The 25,641-nt window shown below is 40.5% G+C and overlaps 1 protein-coding gene across 1 annotated transcript in view; it reads right to left on the reverse strand.

Annotated features, from left to right (window-relative positions):
* Positions 1 to 4,594: 4,594 nt before the first annotated feature.
* cdk19 (cyclin dependent kinase 19) overlaps positions 4,595 to 25,641 on the reverse strand; it is a 65,836-nt gene continuing 44,789 nt past the window's right edge. The window contains exons 5-13 of the mRNA XM_085432880.1: positions 22,410 to 22,467; positions 19,969 to 20,100; positions 18,461 to 18,604; positions 18,305 to 18,374; positions 18,142 to 18,214; positions 17,640 to 17,737; positions 17,477 to 17,555; positions 14,118 to 14,360; positions 4,595 to 12,085 (exon numbers count right to left, since the gene is read on the reverse strand). Coding sequence (XP_085289006.1) covers positions 11,960 to 12,085; positions 14,118 to 14,360; positions 17,477 to 17,555; positions 17,640 to 17,737; positions 18,142 to 18,214; positions 18,305 to 18,374; positions 18,461 to 18,604; positions 19,969 to 20,100; positions 22,410 to 22,467 — 1,023 coding nt within the window. The 3' untranslated portion in view covers positions 4,595 to 11,959. The remainder of the gene's footprint in view (positions 12,086 to 14,117; positions 14,361 to 17,476; positions 17,556 to 17,639; positions 17,738 to 18,141; positions 18,215 to 18,304; positions 18,375 to 18,460; positions 18,605 to 19,968; positions 20,101 to 22,409; positions 22,468 to 25,641) is intronic.

A 25,641-nucleotide genomic window follows, 5' to 3' on the forward strand; every position in this document is an offset into this window, starting at 1 on the left:
GCATGCTTGGTGGAAAAGTGACGGCTCATGTTGTATTCCTTTAAGACCGCAATGGTTTCTTGGCAAATACAGACATACGGCCTTTAACCAAACTTCTGTGAAAAGGTAATTAGTTGTCCATTCCTTGTTAAACACTCTGCACTCACTGTCGACTTTTCTTTTCTTTCGCCCACTTATTGTTGCAGATAGGTTCAGAGTAGTAGCAGAGTAACAACAGAGAGTAGCCCGGGCTATTGGTGGTACAGTTTTCAATTTTGACAGCGCAAATGAGTACTTAATTACAGTAACTTCATACTCCATGCCCCGCCCCGCAACTTCATGGCTTGAGACATGGATGAGACACACCAAACTTCAGCGGGCCGGAATAAAAAGATCAAAAGGCCGGAGGTGGCCCGCGGGTCATAGTTTGCCCACCCCTGCTCTAGAGGTCAAAAATGAAGTCACCATGGTAGTGACAAAGTGACTGCAGTTCCTCGAAATGCTGTTACGAATGGCTTGCTCTCAAGTAGATTCCCATGTTAAAACGCCCAACTTTACAGGTTTTGGCCTCTAAGGATAGCGTGCCCCTTTATTACAATCGTACATGGCAAACTCACCTGTTTAACCTTTATTAATACTTAAAGGTGGCAATGTGGCTTTCACTAACAAGCGACAGCTGTTACATACTGCCACATTCAGCGGTACATCGATACCTCTGAGCCCGGGGCCTTGTGTTTAACACCCCTAGTCTAGAAGCATTGGCGTGAGGTTAAAAGACACTGTGGCACTCCGCAATTAAAGGAACTCTCTCCCACCCTCCCACTAATGAGGATTAGACACAGTACGCACTATCAACCTGGAAAACAGCTTGCAAGACACAGAAGACAACTAACTAGCAAAGTAACACAGGAATAAAGTATACATTATTATTATTATTATTATTAAATAACAATAACAAGTAAATAAGGGGTCACATGGGGAAAAGACAAGAGTGGAAAGTAGTCAAATCAAATATAAGCAGTAACTGTAACTACAACTAAAGACTAAAAATAGTAAAAAAAAAAAAAAAAAGATGAGAATGTAAACAACAGGCAAATTATGAGTATAAAAGTATAAAATATTTATTAGTAAACAGAATATGTGGTTCTGTGAAAGAGCAAAAACACAAAACTCCATTACAATGTTGGGTCAAAAACAAAAAATAGTAATAAAAAGACAAATCTAAAATAAAAAAGTGGCTCTGCAAACTTGTGGGTAATATAATATATATAACCAACTGAAAATGTAAAAGCTGATCTAAATGTTATATATTATCAGTTAAAACACTGGTCTAAACTTAGCCACAGGGAGGCCAGTGCACTTCTAGTACCACTCCGAAGACAGGATAAATGGGCTGACAAAGAGAGTTTTAGAACATGAGTTTGAAATCAAAGGGGTGATGAGGAGGGGTTGGGTAGGTATGGTGTTAAGGAGATGTGGAAAGAAGAATGGAAATGGCTGTGGTGAATACATACTTCACGAAAAAGATGCAGTGTGAAAGTGATAAGAGACTCAAAGCTTTTGTTGGGAGAATGTAGCTAGGAAGGTTTACGAGATAGTACTGAGACCTGGCATGATGTATAACTTGGAAACAACAGCGCTAACAAAGGGGTGGTAGAGTTGAAGATTTTCATCGGAAGTAAGTAGGATGGACAGGACTAGAAATGAGTACATCAGCAGACAGCTCAGACTGAGTGGTTTAGAGACGACGTTAGAGAGGCAGGATGAGATGGTTTGTACATGTGCACAGGAGAGATGCTGAATATATTGGACAAAGGATGTGAAGGAGGACATGCAGAGGGTTGGTGTGACAGAGGAGATTACTTATAGATATACTTTCATTATTACAAACTGGGTACATCTATTTATATAAGCGATCACCTGTCTAAAAACATGCCAGAAATTAGAAGAACATTGAAGAACCTCTTCTAGCACACATGGTTTATTGGCCAGGTTTCACCATCTCACCGGACTTTCCTTTTGGCTTAGGCGTGTTCTGTTAAACGCTTATTTGATGCCAGGCCACGCTGTACATCAGTTATATTTACAGCACGCAATGTCTGTCACAGCAAGTTTTGTCATACTCTGTCAGTTGCATGTACATACAAGTCGTTGTCGGTGCTATTGAACACAATCACTACCAAACCAAAGCTCCTGATAGTTTTAATTAGACCAAAGCATTTCTTCCTAAACTGAGTACAATCCCTTAGATAGCAGTTGCAAATTCTGAGAATTTATGCTGAGGTCCAGGGTCAGTTTGAACCCTGCCCGTGGTAGGGTTTAAACTGGAAGCTACACGTGTGGGATGAGTTTGCTCTTTAGTTGCTATTGCAGCACCTGAAGTAGGAAATGGGGCCATCTGTGTTAACACGTTCTACTGCTCTCTGAGCCAAGTCATAAATTTCCCTCAAGTGGTAGCAGTAACACCGCAGGCTGATCTGTCAATCCAGCGCCTCTGCCAGAACTCGTGCAGCTGATGCCAAGTCTCAGCTTGTCTGCAGTGGTTTTACACCAGCAGCCTGTAGGGAGAACTGAATGTAGTGCTTACTTGACGCATCCTTTGGAATGTCTTGTTGGTTGGTACAAGTGTTTAGATCAGCCAAAGACATTCGCTCCAGTGTGTGTAACCCTATAACACCAGCAGGGATAGTAATTAGGACAGGCTGACTTTCTGCAGTCCATCCAGTCTTTACTTCTCCATAAATCAGACTAAAATATACTTTATCACTTTATGCTAGCACCCATCACCGCTGACATTTGCACACTATTGGCTCTTTGGCAGGATGCTTTGCAGGTACGGTATTGTCCAAAAGTCTTGAGCAACATGTGCAAACATACATGGAAATACAGAAGCCAAAAACAGAGTTTGTACAGTTCTAATACGCATAGAAGTCAATATTCGATGCAACCATCTTTATTCTTCAACACAGCTCCAACTCTTAGGCAGGCTATTCTTTAATTTCCATTTACCACACTGGTAAATGTAAGGTCCTTATATAGGAGCAACTTAGGGTTCAGCAGACTGGAAAAGCCAGGGATGAAATCAACCACCAACTGCACCAACCTTCAAGTTAGTAGATGACCTTCCCTGCCTCCTGATCCGCAGTCAACCCACTGCTTCAATGTTGTTGAGGTCCAGATTTTGGGGAACCCAACCCAGGACTGACAAAGGGCTGTTGTATGTGTTTTTCTATCCAGGTATGCTTTTACTGCATTGGCAGTAAGTTTAGGATCAATACCAAGATATGCCAAGTTTAACGCTAATATCTCTGGGAATCGCCTTGTTGGTGGAAAAATACAGTTTTATACTTGTTATCGTTGGCATTTTTATAGTTTCAACTGAAGAAATAGGAACAAACTTGTGTGTTTTTGTGGCAGGCTGAGATTTAAAATCTTTGCTCAGTTGTCTGTTAAGTGTAGGTACAACACTGATTCATCCCAGGATTTCCTGCTCTCTACCAGAAAATCCTGAAAGAAAGGTGTTGGAGTGGCCTAGTCAAAGTCCAGATTTAAATCTGACTGAGATGCTTTAGCATGACTTTAAACAATCCACTCATGCTCAATAACTCTCGAGCAGTTCTGCAAAGAAGAGTGGGCCATAATTCCTCCACAGTGATGCGAAAGACTCATTGCCAGTTATCACAAACACTCGATAGCAGTTTTTGCTGCCAAAGCTGGCGCAACCAGTTTTTAGGTTTAGGGAGTAATTAATTACTTTTTCACACCCAGCCAGGTAGTAAATCAATAATCATCATTAAAACAGCATTTTGTCTTTACTTGAGTTATCTTTACATAATATTATAATTTATTTGATCATCTGAAATGTGCAACAAATATGAAAAAAGAGAAATTAGGAAGAGGGCAAAAGCTTTTCACACCACTGTAGTCTTTTGTCAGTTTTGGTTATTCTACAACTCAAGAATGAGGATCATTCTTTATACACTCCCTGGCTCACAACATGTCAATTACAAGCCAACAGGCACGTGGTTTCACAGATCCACCTGTCGCTTCACAAACCAAGACCAACCAGACAGAGGTGGATTATTATGAACTTTGAATGATGCAAAGCGAGTCTAGTAGAGTCCAAGAACCAAAAAAGGGAGTTTGAAATAACCATGCCTATTTGTGTCCTGAAGTGATGATGGTCAGCTGGGACAGGCACACATTCAAAGAATCAACATCCTAAACAGATTATAGCATAAAATAAGCAGATTATAGCATAAAATAAGACCGTTATGGTCCTATCTCTTATCATTTCCCTTTAATGAGAACAACGTCCAAACCATTGACTCATGCTGTTATTCAATATATGGGATGTTGGAATAAAAAAAATGATTAAATAATCAAATCCTTGATGGATGCACAACTTTGTGAACTGGAAAAACTCTAGGTCTTGTAATGACTAAGTCACTTAGGTTTATGAATATTGAGTACTGACATTAGGAATAGTCTGAAAATGATTCAGCAGCACATTAAACAGACACCCTCGGGTGCCGCCAAGTGGTGAATACTAACAGCTGCAACGTTGCTGCCCTGTCAAGCAGCAACTCTCCCAACAACTGCACAACGAAACAGATTCAGACAAAAGAGGCTTTTATTATAATAGAGGATATAAAATAAATATACATGACTTCTTCTCATTTAACAGTCATTTGTACAGTGAAATTTGGACAAGTTTGCTAAAAGCAGCTAAATAAATTTTTACTTTTTCGGATTTTCGCTTTTTCGCCGACCTATTGCTGCTTTATCTATAAACACTATGAAAAGACAATACCATTTAGGCCATATGTATATTTCAAACTCACGCTCACACGCACTCACGTAATACAGATAGAATGTCAAAAATGGACAGACACCCCAATCTGCAAAGCATTACTCTGATGTGGCTCGGGTGGGGGGTGGGGGGGTGGGGGGAGGTACTTTTTGTAAATACCCATTTTCAAAAACATTATAAACCTTCAAAAATGAACTAAAGCTTTCAACAGGATGTGAAGAAACAGCTGCCATGAAAACATCTATGCAAGGTGTTAAAGAGATAACAAATGAAGTTCAACTAGGACCGTGCCGTACTTCCTTGCAATACCAATTTGTACCACAAGGTGGCGCAGCAAGTCAGTGTCACCTTAACTTAACCACCAGGCAAGTAATTATAAGCACATTCTTATTTACAATGGCGACCTGGGCAAAGAAAAGCCTCTTGAAAAAAAAAGGTGATTTTTATTGAAAGCTTTAGTCAAAATTTGCAGATGGTAATTACAAAAAAGGTTTTTAAATAACAGTTACTTTTCTGCTTCCTCTCTAATCCCCCCCCCCAATGGGACAGAGTGTCAGTGGAAACATTTTGTGATTTTTATGCCAATTTCTTTTCTTTTTAAAAAAAAAAAGGCAAATGGCATCACTTCTTTCAACTCTGCAGATGGAGCGTCTGTCCGCCTGTACAAAGTGTTGCGAGAGCGACAGTAAGTGCTTATGTTCTCCATTGGAAAAAGACAGGCACATGCAATACTATCAAAAAAGAGGCGATGTGAGAGGACGGGCAGCCTAGAGGTGCACTAGATTTTATAAAAGCGTTGTACAAGTAAGTGTCCTTCCACACACACACACACACACACACACACACACACACACACACACACACACACACACACACACACACACACACACACACGCGCACGCACACACCTACCTTCTAACTTTCATAGCACTGCCAGAAGTTTAGTGTCTAAAGCGAGACATTAAAAAACATTAAATACCATATTTTTTATTTACCACTAGATATTTTAGCAACGACAGTGCATTAGAAGACAATTACTATATCTCAATGAGAAGTCCTTAAAATGTTTTTTATGTACAGCATTTCAAAACATAACTGCGCTTCAGTAATGTGTGAGGACGATATCTATGAGCAGAGAAAACAACAGCCAATCCTGCATCAGGATTCTTTGCAGTCAAATCAAATAGATACTTAGCTGCTAACAATATGCTACATAGTAACAAGAAAAATAAAAGACTGACAGAGGAAGTGTGAAAATACAAAATTAAAACCCCATGACAAGTTTAGCTGATGAAATTTAAAAAAGAAAAAAAAGGCACCATCCACTCAAACTAAAACGTGGACCGTTAGTTATCATTCCTGTAAGTAAGGACAGCAACACTGTGGAACCGAAGCCAGTGAGCGATCACAGGCGTCGGCGTCACCTTCATTCTACTGTACAGTGAGGTGGTGTGAACACATTCAGTAACTAGACGTTCATTCCACGTGAGCTTATTTATGAAGAGGAAACAACCAGGAGCAGGAGAACTATGGTCTAGCGAAGGCGGGTCTGTCTGACAGAGGTCCCTTTCTATAGCTACTATAGTTAAGGCAGAGGAAATTCAAACATGGGTATTATTAATACATGTATGGAAAAAATAAATATGATTGTATACTATTCATATATATATGCATTTCTTTACAATAATTCTTTTAGAGTACATTTTAAAATGCTGTGGGGGGAAAAGGACATAAATGAGAGCTGTCTTGGTCTACTGTACTCAGTATTTCACAAGAAAGGAATACACATCACCCAATAAAATATAATAAAACCTGTCAACTGCAAAACCTAGAAACAGGTAAAAGCTTTAGTCTGGGATTTCTTTGCATAGGAGTTTGTCTTTTGCTGGAGCCTCGTGCTCATTAGTAATACTTGTGACACCTCGTTTGTGTGGAGAGAGAAATGTACAACAAAGAGTCTCAACATATCCTCACTGCTACTCACTTCAACTTCAAATACACACAGTAACGGGAGGCCAAAACCTTTGAATAACTGCTGGTTTAGATCCCTACTGTGTGCCACTGACCTCCCCCCCCAACCAGTGGATCTGTCTGCCAGTCTGTCAGAAAACAGTAGAAGTAAAGATGAACTAAAGACACGGAGTGCAAAAAGCTACTTCATCTGGACATTTCAGGTACAGGTGCATTCCTTTAAGTTTCTCTTTAAAGCTGCTATAATCAAGATTTTTAGATAAGCAAAAGCTTCAATGACCATGCTTCCCATTAAAGGGGCCACAAAGTGATGGATCCAGAAAGAATTATAAACAGTTTTATGGAATACTCAAAGACCTTTGAACTGTTTTGGTTTATTTTCATTTAAAAAAAAAAAAAAAGGCTGCTTGCATGTTTTTCTCCATGTTCGTTACCAAGGAATGGCAACATGTCCATTTTTTAACATGCAGCAAAAGCAACTCAGCAACACTAATGCCAGTGTGCCTTTTATGTGCACATTTTTCATACTAGCCTGGCAACAGGAAGGTGTAACCATTGACATGCTGACTGACTGCTAGCTTTCCAAGCTCCTCAGACTGCTGCTTGTTATGGTTTTTCAGCTAAGACACTCTCCGCAGACATGGTTTGGAAGGTGAAAGACATTTTGCTCATCTAATCACCTTCCAAATTTCTTGAAAGATTCATAGGGAGGTGTTACATGTTGCTTTATGTCCTCCTGCCCCAAGAGACCAAAAATATCAATTACTGCAGCTTTAAATGAGTTTAAAACATAAAGGACCCTGCCTTTGTGTCATGTAAACACTGAACAGTTCAGAATCGCTTAGCATGAAGAAAAAAAAAAGGCATAACTGGGAGATTTTTCTATGGGCTTTAGAAACAGGACACACATGCTCTGAGCGGCTTGTTTTTAAAAATGGCTGTGGGGAAAAAACCCACAAACTAAATTTGCAGTTTTTCCACATTTACATAATTTTAATAAATGCAGTTTAGAATAAACTAAATAAATAAAATAAAACTAAATACTATAATAAACAAAGTTATCTGAATCTAATTACTATATTTTTTAATTGAAAAAATTAACCTGGGTCTTTCTGGTTAGGGGTAGGTTTAGGTTAATCCAGCTGTTTTATGGATTTTGGTCTATTTAGCATGCTCACATTCTTCAGAAACCAAAGATATTGTGCCAAACGGGCAACAGTCCATAAAACCTCTAAAACTCTAAGCTCTGTAACTCTATACGGGTTATCAAAGACCTGTGGGACATTAACTGACATTATATCTTTGAATTTTGAAAAAGGTTTGATTTTAAACAGTATCCATATCTCATCTCATCAGACAATGTATGCACTAAAAATGTAGATAGTGGCCATTTACAGAAACAACCACACACTCAGATTATGCATGTCCTGTTTTAAATGAAAAACCCAGCAGTATGTAAATTTTCACACTTTTTTCACATTGTGGACAATTTTGACTAAAACTGTGACAAACCTACAACACTAGAAAGGACTTTCTCTTGTTTAAGAATCAACAATATTTTTTTAAAACATGATTTCAAACATATTTTAGGTCAAAATTTGACATGAATCCTGTTACAAGATCCATCCAGATGCACTTTGCTTTAAATAAGCATAATTTAGCAGAACAAAATAAGCAGAACTGAGACTACCCACCTATCTGCAGTTAGTATCAATGCATGAAACATAAAGCCTTAAAAAAGTTCTATTCAGTGGTAAAATTCTAATGATGTTGCTAATGTAACGCGGGTGGGTACTTTTAAGCATCAGTGAACCATAACTGGACACAGAAATACAATTATTTTCATTATACACACATATCTTGCATGTTCTGATTAATAAAAAAAATCCCTAACACCATTATCTATTTGTACTATTACAGCTTTGATAAGGACAGAGGTCCAGTTCTCTTTCCAGCCACAAGGTGTCAGTGTTTCCTAATTAAACTGCAGGTCACACGTGCAATAAACACAATGTCTCTTTTCCTCTGTATGGGGGCAAATGCAGTTAGTCAAATAACTGGGTGCATTCTTTAACACAGCATGCAGGGTGGTCATTCATGATGGAGCAAGTTGTCAGGAGGATATGAAAAGAGAAGACTTGCTCTTACTGTTGTATTGTTAGTATTATAACCCGTAAAATTAATACTAGAAATGCTTTTAGCAAAGTTTACTGTAAGTATCAAAGGTAAACATACCGTATGAACTAGTTCATAGTGTTACATACTGTGTAGGTAGCATTTTTTTTTAACAATATATTGTGGTGCAGATAATAATCTGCATAATAATTTTAACTAGTCCATGCTGCGCATTGCCACTTCTAACAGTGAAAAACAGCCTCAAAGACAATTTTGTATGTGAACAGATCCCTAATAACTTTTCTGTAAACGCCTGAAAGAAATTCTGAAAAGGAAAATCCCCATATAAAAAAAAATCAGATTTTCAAAAATACTGAAGACAAATTGGTTTGTGTTTAAAAAAATAAGATATGATCAATATGATCTTCTGAAATGTAATGAAGTATTACTTGAAAAAGAAGACTTTGTGCTTAAGGAAGAAAAACAGATTTGTGGTAATGCAGCCATTATGTTTTGCTCATTACCAAGAGTTAGATAAAAACACTGATATCACACTCATGTCTGCAGCAAAATTTAAAAATGTTACTACCAGCCCATCAGTTTAGCTTAGCATAAAAACTGGAAATAGGGGGAAACAACTAGCCTGGATCTTTTTTTATTTTATTTTTGTTATTAGTATTATTGTATTTATTTATTACAGGCTACAAGCACATTTTAGCTCATAAGTTAGCATGTTATACATCACTAGTTTGACCTACACAAAACACTGAAGTTTAAAGTGTCATACAGATAAGTTGTTCTAAGAAGTAGTTTAAAAAAATAAATAGTAAACGTATTAAAATGTCCACATATAACATCATTAGCTTTAAAAAAAAACAAAACCCATGAGCTTAAGAAAAGCTGTTATCCTCTAATAGCCCCATGCTAGCTCTCCTTTAGTGTTTCCAGGATTTATGCTAGGCTAAGCTAATTAGCTACCAGGAATGGCTCTACACTAAAGATACAGGCAATGTTGAGAATTATATTGATTATAATAGTAATATAGTGGTAATAATAGTAGTTGGCAGGTTGCGCTACTAACAATGTAATACATATATTGTGACATTTATTGTGACTTTTTCACTTTCTACATTTCGGAAGAACAATTTTGCTGAATTTCTAGCACTGAAAGGCATTCATGTCTCACAACTTGGCTTGGTACCACCCACATGATAGACTCAGGTTGCACAGAGCAACATACATTGATTTGACTAGGATGAAAAGCGTTGTCAAAAACACCAGTCAGAACTTGGGTGAAGGGGTCCCAAATGACTGGAGGGTGTCTCAGTACAGACACAGGCTCCATTGAGATTGACATTCATATTTGACCCAACAGTTTTGCTGTCCCTTGTTCATAACGATATTAAAAAAAAGGCAATTCCTGCACAGGGAACAGGAGTACGGCAACCCTGGGAGTGTTATACACTACAAAACTTATTTAATTGACATATATACTATATTCAACACTGTGCTCTGACTAGAGAACTACTAGTCAGAACACAGAGGGTGGGAGTGAGCATATCAACCTGGTCATTTAAGTCTCAGCGAGAAACTAGAGTGTTTCCCTCACAGCTTCTTCAATTGTAGCACTTATTAAATGTCCTTCATTTCACTTTTCTCACAAGTTGATTCATTAATTCAAAATGAACTCAGACATACAACGGGTTGTATACACTGGATATAAAAATGTAAATAAGTTGCTCATACCTCCATGCATGTACTAAAGAAAGCACCCATTGTCTTTGAATGTACCCCAGTCTCTACCTGCATACTCAGTGTGGCACCGCAAGGGTGATATGGAAGAGGGCGAGCCTCACATTTGTTCCAGCTCTTTGCAGATCGGTTCAGTGGTCAGTGCAGTTCTAGTAAGTAAAAGGATAAACAACATGCATAAAAAACATACTGTACACACACACACGTGCACACGCTCATACACGCCCACGGGACAACAGAGATAACAATAAAATCTTAAAAAAAAACAATCTGACATCAGGCAGTAACAGTCTCAAGAAGCATATGTCGGAGGGGGGGAAGCGTACTGTTTAGCTGCCCTGTACGATTATGCGCATCTTCAGAAACCTTAAATGTTTCAAGGGTCCAAAATAACACAGGTGTCACAGCAAAGTGAAAACCAGCGAACAAGAACGCACTCCGGAGCTGCCGGCCACCAACAAGAGGTGTCAAAACCTCCCGAAGACGCTGCCATCACAGAAAGCAAAGCTTCTGTATAATGTGATCACATTATACAGAAGCTGTAAAAAGACAACTGCTTTTCTTACATTCCAAATCCAAATCTAGATAAACACTTCTAAATATAGAAACCCTATAATATCAAGATTTAAGTTAATTGTTTTTATATTTCCCTGCAATGACATCAGCTTAAAAGCTGAGGTTTTTTTTCTTTGTAGAAACTTTTTTCTTAAAAGGTTGGGTTTAGCTCAAACTTTAGCTTATCGTCATTTGATTATCCGTGATAATTATACACTAGAGATGACAGTAAAGGGCTTTTCCTTTTAAGTTGCCTCACATCTGATCGCTTCTGTATGTAACAATATTTATAATGACAAGTTAAACTTGAAAAGTCTAGCAAACGAGCAGGAGAAAAAAACTCAAATAGAAAAAGGTGCTATATAATATACTTGAACACAGCTGCGATTCTTCCTGGTGAGGAACGTTGTGTTTGTAAGTGCCACGGTTCTGAGTCTGTGTGTGAGACGCCTTGACATCTATCTTACACCTTTTTTTTCCCCAGTCGATTTAAAAGTGTTTCAACGCGCCGATGAGGCAGAATTTGTTTTCTCATTGGATTTCGTTTGGTTCCTATGTTCATCAGCCTTCGTGTTACAGTGCCGCTGAAGGCTGTCGGGCGAAAGGTCAAAGGTGAGGGCAGTTTGAAAAGAAGGATGACTGGAGTTGGAATGATGTAATGAAGGGACAAGGGTCCAACCGGGACACGGGAGCCGTGGAGCTGAGGTTGTTGAGGGTTGGCTGAAGACAAGGAGGAGCTTGACTCCTCTGCTGGTTAGGGAGTGACAAGGATCCTCAGTAACGGTGGGTCTGGTGGGAGTACTGGGAGCTCTGCTGGGTTGATGATGAGTATCCCATGGTGCTCTGGGGTTGAGTGGAACCTTGGACATTGCTTTGGTAACCAAGGCGGGAGCCAGAGTGCTGAAAGAGAGAGAGAAGTGGAGACGCAGTCGCTAAATCACCAGACTTCTTATTAGCAAACATTCAAACGGTGACTCTGGAGGTGTGCAAAATATTGTGTTTTTAAGGCTACATCCAGACATTGAGCTAATGAGCGCGACTTCCTTCCAGATTCAGTTGTCTGCAGCTAATTAACCTTTCCTCATAAGCTGTTTTCTACATGGATTTCAAAAAATTGGGATTATGATATTTCCCTGTGTGTTCAGTGGCTCTGGGATTATTTCACTAGTAATGAAAAAAAAAAAGTCTCATTTACACGCTTGGAGACATGGACTGTAAAAAGTACTGGTGCTGAAATTTCAACGATCTGGATATTGCTTTGAGAATCTGAGACCTCAACTGTTTGCATGCCTCCATACCACAGTTGTGGGTTCTTGGCTACACTGTTCTAGATTAGGGAAATGATCGGTGGGTGGTGCATGATGGAATATATGTGGATAGAGATCAATAAAGGGAAAAAGTAGGACACTGACAGTAGCAGCTATAGCCACACTCGTGATGTGTCTGACCACTGCGACAGTTTATTTATACATCAACTGAGGCCTGACAGCCACCAGCTGTGTCACTTGCAACTAGGCATATCTCTGTATGCAATATACTTGTGTGCCTCGCTGATACAGAAGCGGGAGAGGTCAAAGCGGTCACTTAGATCACACCGTGCTCTGTTAAGTACTGACACATGATCTCCCTGCTCCTGCGGTCATGTAACGCTCAAACCTGAGCTAACCCCATACGTTGCTGATTAGTCGCTGATCACATTTATTTTCTGCAGCAGTCGGGTTCTCCTTGAAAGTCAAAATATGTCATATGCCAAACTTTGGCATCCAGCTTCACTTCATCACAGGCCGAGAGCTGTTGTCTCTTTGGCCTCGTGATAAGAGCTGAGCCGGCGATACAGGAGGCGCCTGAGCAGAAAACAAAAGCTCACAGGCTCCATTGTGATTTGATATCAGCTCTGTACAGTCCTTATCATTTAAACAACATCTTGTTGTTGTCTGGTATCTGAGTGTTTGAGTATACATTTTTTAGCCTGCAGCCCCCTGTAAGCATTCTCAGCCCAACAACATGTTGGTTCATGTCTTAATACGTTTAGATTTCCCTATCCTAACTGCCTAACGCAGGTTTTTTTCCTTCTGAAGATCATGTCAGTTCCTTAAAGCACGTACTTGCAATCAAACTGAACTCAAACAGGAGTTTGGAGTGTCTCATTTTCAGTGCTGGAATGGTACATCCTGCTGTGGTCGACCTTTTATGCTTTTATATATATATTTTTCTTCACATATACTGTTACACTGTGGGATGTTCATATTAAACAAGCCTTCAACCTGCTCTAAACACTAGGTTTAAGACAGTTTTTTATGATCGTTTCAGGGTTCAGGTACTATGAGCACAGAAGCTGCTCTCACCTTCCAATCAGGACACAGTTAGTTTGAAGGGACGAGGAAGACAGCTAAAACAGCTTGTTTCAGTCAGATGATAAACTCACGTTTGTGCCAGAATAACACTACAAAGGAGAACTTGGAACTCATGCACAGCTACTCATGCAACTAATAGAGTCCAAGAATGAAAGTCTGGAGCAGGAGATGATTATAATGGACTCATTTATCGGGCAATCGTGGCTCAAGAGTTGGGAGTTCGCCTTGTAATCGGAAGGTTGCCGGTTCGAGCCCTGGCTCGGACAGTCTCGGTCATTGTGTCCTTGGGCAAGACACTTCACCTATTGCCTACTGGTGGTGGTCAGAGGGCCCGGTGGCGCCAGTGTTCGGCAGCCTCGCCTCTGTCAGTGCACACCAGGGTGGCTGTGGCTACAATGTAGCTTGCCATCACCAGTGTGTGAATGTGTGTGTGACTGGATGTGTAAAGCGCTTTGGGGTCCTTAGGGACAAATACAGGCCATTTACCATTCATTTAATAGAGTTTTAAAGTACAGACAAATGAACAGTTTCACCAGAAAATGTTGGTGTTGGTGTTTGTTCTATAATATTGTACTGACCTGGTAATCTGACTGTAGCACCCCAGTGCCTGAGGAGGCCCCAGAGGGTCCGATCCGAGGTTTCTTGTTGGGTGGCCCCTGGTCCTGACCGTGCTGTAGCGCTGCAGTGGTGGCCCCCGTGGCTCCGGCGGTGCCGTTGGTTTGAGCAGAGCTCTGCTGGGAGGGGGCCTGCTGGGCTGCTGTCTGCTGCTGGTTCTGGGCCTGAGCCTGGCCAGTTGTCTGCTGGTGCTGCTGGGTCTGGTTCTGCACAAAGACACACAAAGCTGAAAGTGGGTCGGGATTTATGGAGTGGACTAAAAGCGAGTGTGTGGAATGATCTCGGGTTCTTGCTGAAAACAAGAAACCAAGATTTTGCTCTATTTTTAGCTGTAGGTTGTTCTTTTCTGCATCTGTGACCCACTTTCCCACTCAGATGACTGGATTGAAATGCAGCTCAACAACATGAGTTTAGAGTTTTAAGGACGCATTAAAAAAAAACTTAAGTAGACCACAAGAAATGTTAACCTAATGAGCCAAAGGAAGGAAGGAAACGTATACTAACTCATCTGAGGATGAGACAGTAAGGATAGCTCATATTCTCTGTCTGTCTATATTGTTAATAAAGCAGCTATTACATATCTATTTCCATGTTTTGAGAATCTGTTGCCCATTTATGCTGCTGGCTCAGGCCCTAAAGCCCTAAGTCTGGTTTCAAGTTCAAAAATCGAGACCGCAATGACGGACCAAAATCATTGTTATGGTTTCTGCCAGCAGCCATACCCCAGAGATGCCCCAAATGGCCCTTGGATGTGGATGCGTGGCTGAGTTGAGGGAATGAGACACCCTGTGTGAACAGTTCAGTCCTTCCTCAGGTGATTATTAAATATGGTTCACAGAAATCTGCAGCCAGTTTCTGGTGCAAACATTCATTACGTTCTGGCTCATTATGTGGCAATTATGTGGTTTAAAATTTAGTCAAAATTTGAAATTTGGTGTAAAAATTTGACACAGTTGTGAATTTATCAGTTTATGGCTACAATTCAGGAATTCAGTGTGCAGAATGTTGACCTTCAAGCCACCACGGGGCTTTTAGGGTCGCAAAAATGCGCTGATGGGAGTGGAAAGTTCTGAGGCGATCCCCTAACAATCCGCTTGTTTGTATACAAAAATGAAGGCGGTCACATCAACAATGACCAGCATTCTACAAAGAACACGGCAGATTACAAGCATATGAGCTACCGTGAGAAAGTGAATAATGAGCATAGGCACAGGTTTCTTTCCAGAGACAGCATAACACCATGAAATCAGTCAGTAGGGACCCAGTGAAGAGTTGTAGGACACAGCCAAAGTTTGGCACTGCACTCACAGCTGTGACCCCTCCAGCGGCACAATTATCTTTCCTCCTTTCAATCCAAATAAATGACACCCCCTAAAACACCATCAAGCACAATTAAGACAAGCAGAAAATTCTGTGCCACAAACCTTGGTAAATCAAGTAACAAGTACTTTTCTTTGAAAAAAGAAAAGAAAAACATCCCATGATCGGCTTACAGTGGGTTGAATTTGTCAGTTTGCTTACTTACAAACAAACAAACAGTCTCTAATTTTTATGGTTATTTCATTTTAACAGAGACAGAATATCAACCAAAAATCCAGAAAAGCTAGAAGCTGATTACATTTACATTTCCCTGAGTGAAATAAGTATTTGATCACCTAGAACCCAGCAGGATTTCCCATACATTGCACATGTCCCCGTGTGTCCACAGAATCAATGTCTTCCATTCCAGCTTCTCTGCCACCATGAACAAGAGCAAAGCAAAGATATCAGACTTGCACAAGGCTGTCACCAAGAAGCTTGGTGAGACAATGATAACTGTTGGTGCGATTTCTTTAAATGGAAGAAATATAAAATAATTTTCAGTCGTCCTCGATCTGGAGCGCCGTGCAAGATCACGCCTCATCAGGTGAGGATGAAAGATGGTGGATCAAAAATATCTGAAAAACTGCATTTAGTCAATATAATGGCAGATATAGTGGCTAGTGTATTTTAGTATGAATGTACAGCATGATGCGTAATCCTGCATGTAATTTCATAAAATCAGCAGCTTTCACTTCAGTCTGCAATCAGCAGTTTTGGTGTTGTACTGATTTGGAGCAGCCAAATTATTTTGTTTATGTTGTCTATTATTGATTGTGCATGTCCACACTTTATGCTGACAGGAAGTCCAACCAAAGCAGTGCAAGCCGAGCTCCTCAAACACTCTGTTCTCTGGTGTAAAGCTCAGATCTTTTCCTGCCAGCAGCTACCAATATGATGTAGGAACAGCGGTCACATGGAGCCATCGGCCTCTGCCTCAGTGCTCACTCTCTCATTAGATTTCACAACAAAAATCTTATCTTAATCTTAGCGCCTTTGCAAAAAGGCTGCACTTTTTAAGCTACATGCAAAGCAACAATGAAACACAGAGCACAAGGACGGTCAGCCTCCTCATGCACTTCTGTACACCGTGTACAGTGTGTCCCTGCCTCTGGCAAAGTCGCCGCTAAATGCCTGCGCTGAGTTATTACACTGTAAAAATAACTCAAGGGACACTGTTGACTCAACTAAGATACTGCTTTCTAAGAACCAGTAGTACTATAACCTCATATCACTCCAGTAGATAACAATATCTGTTCTTTATGGCTGAAAGGGAAAGTGCCTGGACACATTTGGAGCTACCACTTGGAATAGCAATAGTACAATCCACTAGTGAAAAGCTGTACATTAAGACGTTATCAATTTAACAGTCCCCAAAATTTCTACAGAAAAAGCCTGAAAAATAAATGTAAGACTTTGTGAGGTGGGACAGCCGCGCATTAACCCATAAAATACACCAAAAACTGCCACATTAGACCCCATTGACAACTAACTTAAGATGGGACGTTAAGTGAACTGACACAATACCGATCGATGTTTTAGTTTCTGAAAATGTGACGGTACTTTTTTAACCATGCAGATACTGCAGGCAGTATATATACCAAGAAGGGTTGTCCAAATATCTATACTCTAGTGCTGAACATTAATATCAGCTTAGGTATTCGCACATTAGCAGTGCCACAAACTGTGCCGTCTTCACACGCAGCTTCGCACAGCACTGCTGCAGACAGGCGGGGACACAGCCCTTTCTCTCACTAACAGCTTAGCACATGAACAGTAGCACAACAAAGCATCTCAAAGACTGACATCCCAATCTTTATGAGGATGTTTCTGAGGTGTTAATGTAGCCATGTAACTATTAGCAATAACCTAAAAGCTGCATTCGCCGCCAGTGAAGTTATCTGTAAGGCAGCGGCTAGACTGCCTTACAGTCTAAGGCACAGGATAACTGGATAACACTTACCTTTTCTGTTTTCTCCTCTGGCTCGTCTTCATTAAGAAATTCTCGTTTGGGGTAGGGGATCTGACAGCCAGCAAACACACTAGAAGAAAACAGATGAAATTAGTGATTGAAGCACCAACACGATTGTGTTGATTAAAGTTTGCAAAAGTTTACTAAGGCTCACTCAGTGGTTGGTAATGGGTCCTCTAGGAAGTACGGGTCCTGCAGCGCCTGCTCTGATGTGATTCTTTTAGTCGGGTCCATTGTGAGGAGCTTTTGGAGCTGAAGGCAGAAAAATACACATGGTTACAAGATCTACACACACACACACACACACACACACACACACACACACACACACACACACACACACACACACACGATCAGTGTACGATAGGAAAATACAAAAAGGTGGGGGCTTCCTGATTAGTGGCCTTTCAAAATAAGACGATTTTATTAAGTAGTAATAGTATTAGTATACGTGTTTACATAGTTATACTGTGTGCACCTGCACCTCATTTGGGGAATAACAGCCCAGTCCATGACCCTTTAAAGTTTATTACTTTTAAGGTGAGTTTAATGGTTAATTAGTTAGCAGTTACAGTTAGGTTTGGTCACCAGGAAATGGACATAATGCCTCTAAAGTAACTGAACTAAGATATATGTGTGTGTGTGTGTGCACTTACCAACAAGAACACCTTGCTGTCTGGTTTCACTTTATGCTTCTCCATGTATTTGATTAAGCTGCTGTTTGCATACCTGTTGGATGACAAATGACAGCATATGTGATATTTCATTTACAAGTCTACAAGCTCCCCGATTATAGAGGTCATTAGAGCGGCCACCCACGTCGTCCTCCTGAAGTCTTTTTGCAGTGTGGGGTACTCTGGCATCTTCCTGATGTCTTCCCAGTCTTTATCTGCGAAAGACACAAGCACGTGACTAAGTTAACACTTTTATCGATACACTAAACAATCTCTTGTATATGTGTGTGTGTGTGCAGACCTGCAGGGAAACCCATGACACTAAATATCCTGTCCAGCTGGTCGTGATGGAATGGGTTACTGGTCTTGATGTCTTCCTGGCGACAGTGAAAGATGGGCTCCGATGTTAGCAGCTCCGCAAAGATGCAGCCAATCGCCCAGATGTCTGAGGCACGCACACATGTAAACAGACAACACTTAGTCTCAGTATTGTGGAGATACACTAGCTACAATGGCTAAATCTTCCTGGATTACAGGAAGTCATTTTTTTCTGCTGGAATATTGATGTTAGTGTTACTGCTTAACTACCTGCATTGAAAATGCTACGTCCAGATGAACAGAATCAACCTTTTGGGATGATGTGACGTATTTATTTTTCTGTATAATGTTTATAATGTAGATTCTGCATTTCTCTGTAAGCGTGACCTACCTAAACAAAATTTCTTACCAATTCTGTTTTTTTCCTCATTATTAGAACTGACAGCATACACAACTGAAACTAAACAACTGTATGTTGCACAATTTTCTCTCACTGAAACAACTGAAAATGAAGTGTCCTGCTACTGGAAAGAGGTGCAAAAATGTAATGAACACAGGCTGCTGTATGCTCAGCTCTACCTGGCATGTTACCTTTCCAAACAAAAGAAAAAGAAATGTCAGTTACACGCATCATTTTTCCAGTATGTTTATAACTTCACCAGATAACCAAATATCGACAGTTTTCTCTTTTTCACTCATCGTCATAATTTTAGCCACGTTGCCTGAAATTAGAAAATGTCAGCTGGATGATTTAAGCATCTGTCTTTTCGTTGCAAACATTTTCATGGTGGTCGCTATTTTGGAGAACTTTTACACTCACGGTGAGGATCCTCCACAGTGGTTGTGACACAGTGGAGTGCATCTATTTGCTTGCGCTGCCCTGCACGTTTTGTGCATGCGTGAAATGGGCCGCCTCATAATCGGACACACGTGAGGCTGACCGGCCGGTCACCACACAGGGTGGAGAAAGCTGGAAAATCAGCTGATTCTATACTCTGGCCAGCTGATTGGTGCATGTCTGGGGGTTTTTTTGTTTTTTTTCCATTTCCTTGTTGTACTGCATTATTTATTATGTATTTTCAAAGCCCGACTAGGAAGAGTTGTTGGCTCCTCTTTTAAACTTGTTTGAATTAAATGTTCTGTTTTTGTATGTCAAGACACTTACATGTTACGTGATGTGAATACAATGCAATGGTGAGTCATTGCTAACAGCCTAAGTCGACTTCCATTCAATGGACTGACGTGGGAAGATGTAAGATACTGAGATTATAATGGGACATGTGCTCCACGATTGATTTATTCTGATGATGTCCATGGATCACATGAGTACTTTGAACTTATCAGCTGTGCATGTAAACCAGGAGACCCTGCTTCTAAAATCACAGCTAATTCTGTCAACTAACACAAACCTGATGCAGTTAAGCAAACAGCCAGGGATCAAAGTCCTGCCTTGGTGCAGAGCATTACGTTTTTTTCATCTGTGTGACTCACCAATAGCTTTGGTGTAGTGCCGGGCCCCCAGCAGCAGCTCCGGGGCCCTGTACCAGAACGTCACTACCACGGGGTCAAGGTCCGCCAGCGGCTTCAGCGGAGAGTTGAAGAGTCTGGCGAAACCCATGTCAGCTACAGAAGGTGCGAAAGAAGATAGACGCAGTTAGCAAACAAAGGCATTATCAGATAGAGATACGAATGCATGTTCAAGGCTGCTGTCAGAGCCACGGGTTCTAGACAGAACCTCGGGCGTCTCTCACACCGCAACTAAATATGAAACATCCACAACTGTAAAGCTGAAAAAGGCAGGCTTTTAATGTCAAACCACATCTGTTCTACTTAGCATGAAAAGACAGTATTCTTTCCTTTTAGCAAAAAAATCCCTTGCTAAAACGGTAATGTGAGAAATAGAGCAATTTCCCACTGTTAAAAAAGTACCTTAACAGAAAACATAAAAGTTACACATAAATATTTAACTCTGCCTCATTCTAGTAAAGATTAACAGGAAACTGGCACAAACAGATTCTCTTCCTGTGTCTTTCTAACAGACAGCAGAATAAGGTACAGCTCCCCTAGAACCTGGTCAGTGGTCTGTGTATGGCTTTTAAATAGCCAGTCACAAACACACACCAGTGGCTGCAGAGATTACAAGTTTTCCTGCTGTTGCTGCTGTCATCTTGGATTGTGGAGTTGGGATTGGAAGGACTGCTATTGCAAATTGGAATTCCGACTTCCCACTTCGAATGGAGCACACCATTAAGCAAGATATGCTTCACTACCACCATGAGTGAGCAGTGTCCTTGGCTTATCAATCAAATGTGGTTAGTTTCAAAACACCAGCATTCTGTTGGTTTGAGTTACATCAGAGAAAACTTACAGTAAGGATAATCAAGCACCACAATAATGAGTGCACTCTGTCAGTGCGCCCCAGGGTGGCTGTGGCTACATTGTAGCTTGCCATCACCAGTGTGTGAATGTGTGTGTGAATGGGTGGATGACAGGTTGTGTAAAGCGCTTTGGGGTCCTCAGGGACTAGAAAAGCGCTATACAAATACAGGCCATAATATGGAACGTAAATCCATCCTTATCAAATTAGTCATGTTTAGATGACAACAGCATGAGAAGAAGAAAATGTGACACTGTGTAGCTCAAATACAAATGACAGACTAAAGTCAGCCTATTCTGAATCAGCTTTATTTCCACTGGTGAAGTGGGGGACATGACCCCTCCACATTTTACATTCACCTCTGTAGCTGCCACTAAACCTGAGCAATCACCAAGAGCAAGAGTTCTGGGGTTTTTTTCAAGTCACATTTCTGGGATCTACAGAAGTGGGATTATAGTCTTATATGGATACCACAGATGGGTAGTCTTATTGTGCCAACTTCTATATGCGCAGTAAATAAATATGCTAATATTGGACAATGCTAATTGGACATTTCACTGTTTTTTTAATGACTTTAAAGATGCATTATACTGATCATAGAACTGATCACAGACTGTATGTATAAGATGGAGGTAGCATCTGAGTCTGAAAATGGAAAGCCTATACAGAAATCCTTTAAATCTGCATTCTTTGTAATGGCCAGTAGGGGGCAACTGGTTGGTTGTACAAAGAAGTTGATGGGAAAACACTTCTCGGCTGACCTCAGTAAACTCTGAGGTCATAGAATGAGTGAGATGAGATCATGATGAATAATGTGCTCAGTTGCCAGATTCAGGTCTTACTGAATATAATTAAAATGTTAATTAGAATTAAAAGTAAAACTTGTCACTGACACTGTTCTTGGATGAGCCTTGTACAGAGTTTTGCATTTGCCTACTAATGATACTAATGATGATGATGATTCATAATGAAACGTTCACAGAAAATACAACACTGACTGTAAAGCAATATCTACAGGAACAAGTAAGGCTGAAAAAGTTGTTCGCTTAACCAACGTGCATTCAAATACAATTATAATGAATGTGATTTCTGATACTTAGTTCACATTCTCCTAAAAAATGAATGAATGAAAGTTGGAAATGAATAAAATGAACATCCTGCTCCATGTAACTATTAAGATATTAAACATATTTATTAAACCACAGCAGCCTTGTGGCGTTCATTCAAGTAAAACTTTTACCAGCACCAGTTGCAAAGACTCTGGCTGCACTGGAACAACACTCTATGCTATTACTGGGAGTACGGGGTTTAAAAATAGATGCCAGCAATGCAGCATTACCCTTCAACACTCCCCTGGCCAGCTGGCTTATGCAACAGGACTGATCTGAGCTTCCTGTCAGCCTCTCTGGACAAGGTTAAACGTTGTAGCTATCAGACAATCAAACACGTCAACAACCTAATTGATCCACTTTCGTGCTGACACAAGTACCTAAAGGTTGTGTAAGTTTCAAATCAGTCAAGCAGTTTAAATGATGTTTTTTTAAATCTACTTTACCAATTTTGACTCTTCCTCGTTCGGGGCCTTCCCCCATCACCAGGATGTTAGCTGGTTTCTGTGGGAGAAAGAGACAGAACATTACGAGCTGTTGCGTATACTAAAAATCACTCTGTTTTTAACTTGGAAGTACAATAAATGTAAATGGTTCTAACACACAGTTGGACTGATAATACGTTCAGAATACCCGTGGTATTACAGTATCAGTGGTTCCCTTTGCAGAAACATGTTGAGTGGTTATTGACTGTCCTGTTTTTGTAATGAAGCACACAACCACATGACTATGTCAGTGAGCCATTTTCCGGGAGTGCACTTAAGCCAAGTGATCATACACCCAGGAATGGAGTCAAACACGCTCAAGCAGCTGGGTGTGTTCATCTGGTTTCCAGAGAGAAACTGGAACCACACAAGTTCCAAGAAGTAAAAGCTTTGTTAGCCAACCAAGCTGACTGCCGCCACTTATGTGGACACAAGCCATAGCCCAGCACATGCTGTGGCTTTTCAAATCACCCAATTGATATTGGTATTTAAAATCCTATATTAGTTGTTAGGCTGAGTACATTTCACAATAACAGGAGAACAGGTTGAGTTCTTTTTTGTTTTTAGGTCCAAGCCTTAAAAAACATCCTAGACCAACGATGTTAGGTAGTTCAGAAGCATTCATTTAGATGATGTTTAACCACCGTTTAACCACAAATGCTAAATTTTAGAACTGTGAGTCACTCACAAAGAACAAATCATAAACAAATTAAATTAAAATACAATGAACAGGTGAGGAGAACTAAAACACGTGACGTGAAGTTTTTCACAGATATAGTCGTTTGATCCAAAACTGATTAGTCCTTCTCCTGACCACTTTCAAGTGTTGAAATAGTGCAAACTGAACAAGAACACTGACTTCCTTTTTTAGATTTATTTTTGCCTTTGTTGATAGGGCAGCACAGAGAGTATTCCATTCAGTTTTATATATATATCTGGCGCCAAATCCCAACAACAGTCACCACAAGGCACCTTATATTGTAAGGTAAAGACCCTACAATGATACAGAGAGAGCCCAGAGAAAGCACTTGGGCAAAAGTGGGAAAAAAGTATTTTTGTAAAGATGTTATTACTAAAGGCTACTAGAGTAGCTTTGCATGATTCACTTCTCGGAATAATCCCTAGTTATCTTATACTGGGCCTTGGTGCAGTCCTTCAGTTCATTCTCTGCTTGAAATAAGCTGATCTAGCCTAACTTTCTTTAAGGCTACACTCACTTTAAGCAACTTACTCACTTGTTGGCAAGTGGGCCTTCTGTGGGAGGCAACAAGTGCCATGTGCCACTGTTGATCATATTAGGGATATCCCCTCTATGATGTCACACAGTGCCAAGCATCTCCCAAACAGAAAATTAGGAGGCTGTTGGCTCACACACATTCAGACGTCAACATGTGAAACTGGTCCACTGTGTAAACAGTATATAGCTGGGATGGGAAATAGGGAAATATTAACCTATTACATTTTCACTTAGTAAATATAACAGTAGTTACTGCAGCACAGCAAACTAGACGCTCAACGTTGACATTTAATTAACAAATTGTTAATTTTATAGTGTTCACTGGATTTTTCTGAGCCTGTTGGCTGACGGCGGTTGCTTACTCCCCCAGCTGAAAATTAGATGGATCAGAGTGAAATTAGGAGGCCCCTAAAGCTGAATGGCCACCAATGCATACAACACCCTTCAGAGTCACAGGATGCATTGCTAAAATGAGTAATTAAAACAGCTTTGAATGCTGTTATCTGTGTTTTCCTCTTCAGAAAGGAATGTGGAGCATGAAGAAGTGTTGGTTCAGGCTTTTGCCACAGGGCTCGCGGCACAGCATCTAGGACGCAACACATGAAGGCCGATGTATTTTTCTCACTGCTCTTCAGACCATTCGCTAACTCAACTTCTTGCATATAATTTGCAGTTGTAAGCACAGTGGTTTTAAGTCTCTGAATTACCAGAGGATATAAAATGCATCGGAAAACCTCTGTACGTTTTTTCAGAGGGCAGATAATATCAGTGGGCCCCTGTTTTTGAAGTTTACCTTGTCGTGCAGTAGGATGCAGTAATGCTTGTTGTCAAACTGTCTCCCTGGGTGTTTGAGTGAATGTGAACCCTCTGGCTTGGCAGACTCAGATCTGACTGGCAAACGTATTTTGTTGCCATAGAAACAGCACTAATAATGAGATCTGCTATTCATGCCCACAACATGACACCCCCACGATCGGCAAACACAAAGACAAGCGTCTCTTCAAAGGCCCGAGGAGTTCAGCCCCTCTTTCAAATTCTAAACAGACCTAAGTGAATTAATATGCCTAGCCTGAACGTACTCTTTTTTCTTTTTTTTACCTCTTGAATGTTCTGTAAAAGACCTGAGTGAGTGCCAGTGCCTTCAAAATGCAAAATGAGCATGCAAAAATGAAGTTTGATGTAAATAAGTTCACGTGTCTAATGGAAGGAAAAGCTGAAAAGTAGAAACATGAGTGCAAGAGGGACTGTTTCAAAGAGCAGCAGACCACAGTGATATAAGGAGATGTAATAAATTGATTGAAATATGCACCAAAGTTAGTGAAGCATGCACCAAATTCCTTTTCACACCCCCCATATTAAGATTTCCCTTCAAATGCAGCCAGTGAAATTAATCAGTTCCATTTGGACAGTTTCATAAATGGATCGGGAGCCAGGGGAAAATAAACACTCTCCGCCCCACAGAGGATCTGTAAACCCAGTCCTTAGGGACGTGGCCCTCTTTTACAAAATCATTTACATCTTTGTATCAAAAAGTAGGCCACTTCAGGAGCCAAACTTACACACTTACGTAACAGAGTGGGCAAGCTGATAAACAAGCTGAAGCGAAAGGTGACAGCCTACAGGACTCATCAACGACCAACTGTCCAGATAATGAAGCCCCTTTGAGCTATTAGTGCAGTATGCAGTAGTATTAAAGCATGCTTCATCCTTTCACGCAGCCAGTTGGTTGGTTCAACTCTCGTTCTGCTTTTCCTCAAGTAGCTGCTGTTTGTTTACAGTGTGTGGAGTGAGAGTACTCAACCCCTAGGAGCAGTGCTTGGCAACAGCGGGGAGGAAGAAGTCTCATTTAGCCAGAAGGGACCTCTGTCACAACCAGTTTAGGGAGCACCAGGCAACCGTTTCGAATAGTTGTAGGGTGACGCAAAATACAAGGGGGAGGGAAAAAAGCACTGTATT

This window comes from Copadichromis virginalis, linkage group LG15 (genome assembly GCF_057382275.1).
Source record: "Copadichromis virginalis isolate Kocher_CV1m ecotype Utaka linkage group LG15, C_Virginalis_male_GT1.1, whole genome shotgun sequence".
NCBI classification, from domain to species: Eukaryota; Metazoa; Chordata; class Actinopteri; order Cichliformes; family Cichlidae; genus Copadichromis; species Copadichromis virginalis.